Source organism: Petaurus breviceps, unplaced genomic scaffold (assembly GCF_028583685.1).
Source record: "Petaurus breviceps papuanus isolate PSGF00001 unplaced genomic scaffold, PetGlider_PUasm1.0 37, whole genome shotgun sequence".
Taxonomy (NCBI): domain Eukaryota; kingdom Metazoa; phylum Chordata; class Mammalia; order Diprotodontia; family Petauridae; genus Petaurus; species Petaurus breviceps.
In genome coordinates, this window is record NW_027186296.1 from 47,083,561 (window position 1) to 47,089,560 (window position 6,000).

The following is a 6,000-nucleotide window of genomic DNA, read 5'->3' on the forward strand; positions in this document are numbered from 1 at the left end:
ACAGTGGCTACTATATTGGAAAAAATCAGTTTATGTGCCAATCTTAAGGAAGGTCAGTACCAGGGAATGTTTAGATTACCAAACAATTGTACTCATTTCCTATGCCAGCAAGATTGTGCTTAATATTCTGCAAGCTAGGTTTCAGCAATTAGTGAACCAAGAATTACCAGAGGAGCAGGCTGGTTTTTGAAGAGGCAGAGAAACTAGAGACCAAATTTCCAGCATTCACTGGATCATGGAGAAAGCAAGGGAGTTCCAGAAAGACAGCTACTTCTACTTCATTGATTATATTAAAGCCTTTGTGTAGATCACAACAAAATATGGCAAGTCCTTAAAGAGATGGGAGGAACCTGTATTTAGGCCAAGAAGTAATAGAACCATGCATGGAACAATTGATTGGTTTAAGTTTGGAAATGGAGTATGACAAGGTTGTATATTGGTACCTTATAGATTTAGCTTATAAGTACATCATGCAGCATACCAGACTGGATGTCAGCAGACAGAATGAAAGTTGCCTGGAGAATATTAGCAATTTCTCAAGATAGGCAGGTGATATCTCTGATAGCAGAAAGTGAAGAGGATTTAAGAAGTCTCTTGATATAACTGGCCATGTAACCTTGAGCAAGTTACTTAACCCCAATTGCTTAAAAAAAATTTTTTTTTAAAAAAAAAGAAGTCTCTTGATGAGGATGAAAGAGGAGAATGTAAAACCTGGCTTTCAGCTTAACATAAACACACACACACCCAAGATCTTGTCACCTGGTCTCTTCACTTCCTAGCAGACAGAGAGAAAAGAACTGGAAGCAGTGTCAGGATTTATATTTTGGGCTCAGAGATCACTGAAGACAGTGACTACAGTCATGAAATTAAAAGACACTTGCTCCTTAGAAGAAAAGCTATGGCAGATCTGGATAGCATACAAAAAAGTAGAAACATCACTTTGTGGACCAAGGTCCATATAGTCAAAGCTGTGGTTTTTCCAGTAGCAATGTATATCTGTAACAGTTGGATTGTAAGGAAGGCTGAGCACCGCAGAATCGATACTTTAAAATTGCAGCGCTGGAGAAGAATAAGAATTTTGAGAGTCCATTACACATCAGGAAGATCAAATCAGTCAATACTTAAAGAAATTAATTCAGGCTACTCACTGAAAGGTCAAATACTGAAACTAAAGCTTAAATACTTTGGTCTTATAATGACAAGATGGAATTCATTGGGGAAAACTCCGATATTGTAAAAGATTAAAGGCAAAATAAAAAGGGGATGCAAAGAATGAGATGGACAGATAGTATCATGAAAAAAAAAACCATGAATTTGGACAGGTTTCAAAAGATGGTGGAGAACTTCACAGAATAAATCTTTTTATCAAGGGGATTTACTCTGTGAAGTTTAGATTCAGTCAAAGGTCTGTACTTGAGGACCTAGAGGGCCACATGTAACCTTGAGGCCACAGGTTCCCCACCTGTGCAGGGGCTATAGCATGCCAGGCCCTTTTATTCTCCACTATCTCTTGAAACCTTTCCAAGTTCATGTTTTTTGTTTGTCTGTGGGGTCACAAAGAGTCAGATATGACTAAACAATAAAGATTTCATTGACCTTTTGGTTACCTTGTCGTTTATATGTTGAACTTAGAGTCCACCAAATACCAGTCTTTTTCTTTTGAACTTCTGTCTAGTTACATTTTCCCCAATGTACTTAAGGAGTTGATATTTTGAAACCAAGCATAGAATTTTACATGAATACCTATTTAAATTTCATCCTTCTAGCTTATCATTCTAGCCTCATGAGATGTTTTAGGATTCCAATTCTCTTATTCTCTATATTTATTATCACAGACAACTTTGTGTCCTCCATGCATTTGATAAGTATGCCATCAATGCTTTCATTCATGTCACTGATAAAAATATTCATCCTTGCTACTGGGGAGGTTGAAGATCTCTTGAGCTTAGGAGTTCTGAGTTTCAGTGGACTATACTTATTGGCTATTTCCACGTCAGTATGAGGGATGAGAAGTGTGATTCAATTTGCCTATGGACTGGTGAAACTGTACAGGTTGAAAACATGTATCAGGCTGTGAACTTCCCTGCACTACTGTCCCAGATGAAATAGTTAACAGGTCAGAGGACCCGTTGGATCTGTGGCCTTCCTCTAGAAACCAACTACCAGGTTGATGGCTGTCCATTAATTATCACTGTTTGTGTCCTATGATTCAAGTAGGTGTTATTTTTTTATCTGATTTTTCTTTTTGTAGGGGTTTGAGGTCTTTATTTCAGCCCCAGTATCATTGGTCTTAGCATAGGGCATTTGCCAACTCCCTCATATAAACTTGTTCTGCAAGTTGACTGAAATTTGCTAACTTACAAAGTAAATCAGTGTTGTGAGTGGATTCTAGTAGTTCATTGTCTTTGTATTAGATTTCTAAGTCAGTGTTTGTATACTACTATTATGATTATATTCACTTCTCCAATTTTTATTGACTTATCTCTAAAGTTTGGTATGGCAACTTTAACAATTTTAGCAGGAATACAAGATTTTTGAAGTTTATTTTGAGATGGTAAATCATGTTATTCATATTAAGCAATGATTAGTTTTTATTTGAAGCACATTAAATAAGATTAGTTTTTGTTTCCATTAATGATTTTGATAATAAAACAAAATAGTTCACATATCTCTGCTTCAATTTCCTGCCTTTTATCCTGAGGCCACTCACTAATCACTTTAGGCAGTCATGGATTCTTAAAGATCAAGAACAGTCCATAAGTATTTAGTTCAGCTCTTACTTTTCAGAAAAGGAAATTGATGCTTGGAGAGAGTGATTCGTCCAAAGACAAAACAGAGCTCAAACCTGAATATACTTCTTTTAGTTCTCAGCCTAGTGTTTGTTTTGCTGTACTAGCACAGTGACAGTATGATTTGAATATTGTGTTTTGGAATTTTAAAGTTGAAAGGTAACCCATATTTTAGTAATTTATTGAAAATTCTTATTTTTGGTACATTAAAATTTTTGTTTGTTTTAAAATCTTTTAAAATGGTATTTCCTTTAGTGAATGCCGATCAAAAAATTTTAACATTGTGAGTTGTCATAATGTTAGGACAGGGAGAAATTTTATATTCCCTCGTTGTGCATATCATAATAAATGTGTACATTTTTAACTTTGAGAAAACGAATCAGTAAGTGTTGTTCTGGGGAAAATTATAAAAGTTCATTCATTTAAAGTATTCCCAACTACTAACACTGAGAAAGGAGATACATAGCTTACTGCTTTCTCAGGATGACTTCATGAATGAAATAGATTCAGTCAAATTAAAATTAAGTAAAATAAGTGCAGGACATGAGGAGCTACACCTATTTTTCTATTACTGTACCCAGAATAAAATTGGAAAACCAAGAGAAATAAAATTTTTGAATGACTCTTCATCAGACATTACCAAGAATCAGTATTAATCAGAATTAACACTTATTAAATGGCTACAGCATTATTAATGGCAAGAGAATTAGTTCGATTGGACTACATAGTGTGAGGAAGGGGATAATAATGAAATTGGAAAGTTAAGTTAAAGCCAGGTTTTGAAGGCCCTTAAAAGTTGTACAGATTTGTATGTTTTGTCCTGGAAGCAATAAAAAATCATTATAGCTTGTTGAACTAAGATGGTGGTTGTAGAATGATGAGAAGTCAATGGGTGGAAAAAGATTTTGAAGAGCAAGACTTGGCAATTGATTTTATATGTGAAGTGAGAGAAAGTAAGAAATTGGCTGATGCTGAATGTTTGGGAACCTGAAAAACTAAAAGTATTTTTATATATGAAGTGAGTGAAAGTAAGGAGTTGAATGATGCTGAGAGTTTGGGAACTTGAAAAGCTAAAAGCATTTTGTTGTCATTGACAGAAGTAAGGAAGTTTGGAAGAAGGTTGGAGTTTGGGGAAAATATCTAAGTTCTATTTTGGAGACATTGTTTCAGATGATAATGGAATACCTAGTTTGAAATGTCTAATAGCTGACTGAGACTGAGGAGAGAGATTGGTGCTAGACAAATATAGATCTAGAAATTGTCTGTATTGAGATAAGCCCATGAAAGCTACATTACTAAATGAGAAAGTATATATAGAGAAGAGGGTCTGAGGATGCACCATATTTAGGCAGCATGTCGATAAGTAAGTCAGTGAGATTGAAGCATGGTCAGATACATAGGTAGAAGGAGAACCAGACGACATCAGTGTCAGAAAATATAGAGAGAGGAGAGGATGGTTGACAGTGTGAGGTACTGTGGGAGCATTCAAGAAGCATGGGAAAAAGTCCATTGGATTTTTTTTTTAAAGCAATTGGGGTTTAGTAACTTGCTCAAGGTTACACGGCCAGTTATTTTTGTGTGGGCGCCAAGTATCTGAGGCCGGAACCGATCCCGGGCCTCCCGATGCCGACGCCGGGGCTGGCGCTCTTACTGCACCACCTGGCCGCCCCAGTCCATTGGATTTTTTAAGAGATCATTGGTCACTTTGGAGAGAGCATTTTCAGTTGAGTGATGAATTTGGAAGCCAGATAACTGTCCGTTAAGGAGTAAATAAGAGGAAGTAGAGGTAGTGAGTGTACCTTTGCTAGGATTTTGACAGAGATGGAAAAAGAGAAGGATTTTGGTTTTGTTTTTTTAGGATAGATAAGACTAGCCTGTTTGTAGATAGTAGGAAAGGTATCAGTAGATAGGGAGACATTGAAGAGGAAGAAGATTTTGTGGGGGACAGTCTACAGATGAACATTAAAAAGGATGGAGTCATGAGTGCATGCAGAGGTGTTGGGATCAGTATTATCAGTATTATCACTCAGAAGAAGAGAGTGGAGAATATTAGTAATTTTTTAGATGAAGGTAAGGGCCTGCTCTTGAATAATATATGCCTCCTGACAAGATATCATTATTATGGCTTGGGCTCTCAGGTCAATACAGGAATCGATTAGCCTAAAGGACCTAGAACTTGTGAAATATACCAGGTATTCCCTATATGTATATGCTGTAGACTTCTGGAGGGGATATTTTGGCATATGTTTCATTTTCTGTCTATGATGCAACTAAAGACTATATCATCATTAAGCCAGTATCAGAGATGTTGAAAAAAACAGGTTATAGTATTATGTTACCCAATATTAATATATTTTAGTGCATGTAATAAATTTATAACTGTAAGAATATTTAACTGTCTTTTTTTTTCTTTTTTAAAGGAGAAATAGTTGTAAATGAAGTCAATTTTGTGAGGAAATGCATTGCAACAGACACAAGTCAGTATGATCTGTGGGGAAAGCTGATATGCAGTAATTTCAAAATTTCATTTATTACAGATGATCCAATGCCATTTCAGGTTTGTTTCTTACTTACAAAACAAGTCTTTTACCATTTAAGATATTATTGTATGATTTAGAGTTCAAAGGAAAATGTAACACTCTTGTTGCTTTAGCAAATGCATTAATTGTAGCATTTACAAGATAGTGGAATTCAAAACAGAGTTTAAGGAAAATATTTGGATATGCAGAGAAAATATGGTGTGTTCTTCTATGAAGCAATGCTCTTTTAGAATTTACTTTGCTTGAGGATTGGAAGATAGACAATAATTACTTTCTTTATTCCAGTTGTAAAAGTATTTAACTTTTACATAAATTAAAAGATTTTATTAAATTTTAAAGCAGAAAATCATATTCTCACAATTTAGAACAAAGTAATGAATTCCAAATGTTTTTACATTTATACTTCGTAATAGATTTTTTTTTATTAAGTATTTTTCTCGAGTAATGATACAAAATGGAATTGAAAATGTTTATAATGTTATATCAACTTACTGGAAACCAATAGTGTATAATACATTTATATTAAAAATTGGTTTTTTGTTGTTGTTGTTGTTTTGCTTTTTGGAGGGGGGAAGGTAGGGCAATTGGGGTTAAATGACTTGCCTAAGGTCACATGGCTAGTTTTGTGTGTGTGTGTGTGTGTGTGTGTGTGTGTGTGTGTGTGTGTGTGT

The 6,000-nt window shown here is 35.1% G+C and overlaps 1 protein-coding gene across 1 annotated transcript in view; it reads left to right on the forward strand.

Annotated features, from left to right (window-relative positions):
• Positions 1–6,000, forward strand: part of MTMR10 (myotubularin related protein 10) — a 63,575-nt gene that overhangs the window by 17,558 nt on the left and 40,017 nt on the right. The window contains exon 3 of the mRNA XM_069098412.1: positions 5,210–5,346. Within this exon, the coding sequence (XP_068954513.1) occupies positions 5,210–5,346 (137 nt within the window). The remainder of the gene's footprint in view (positions 1–5,209; positions 5,347–6,000) is intronic.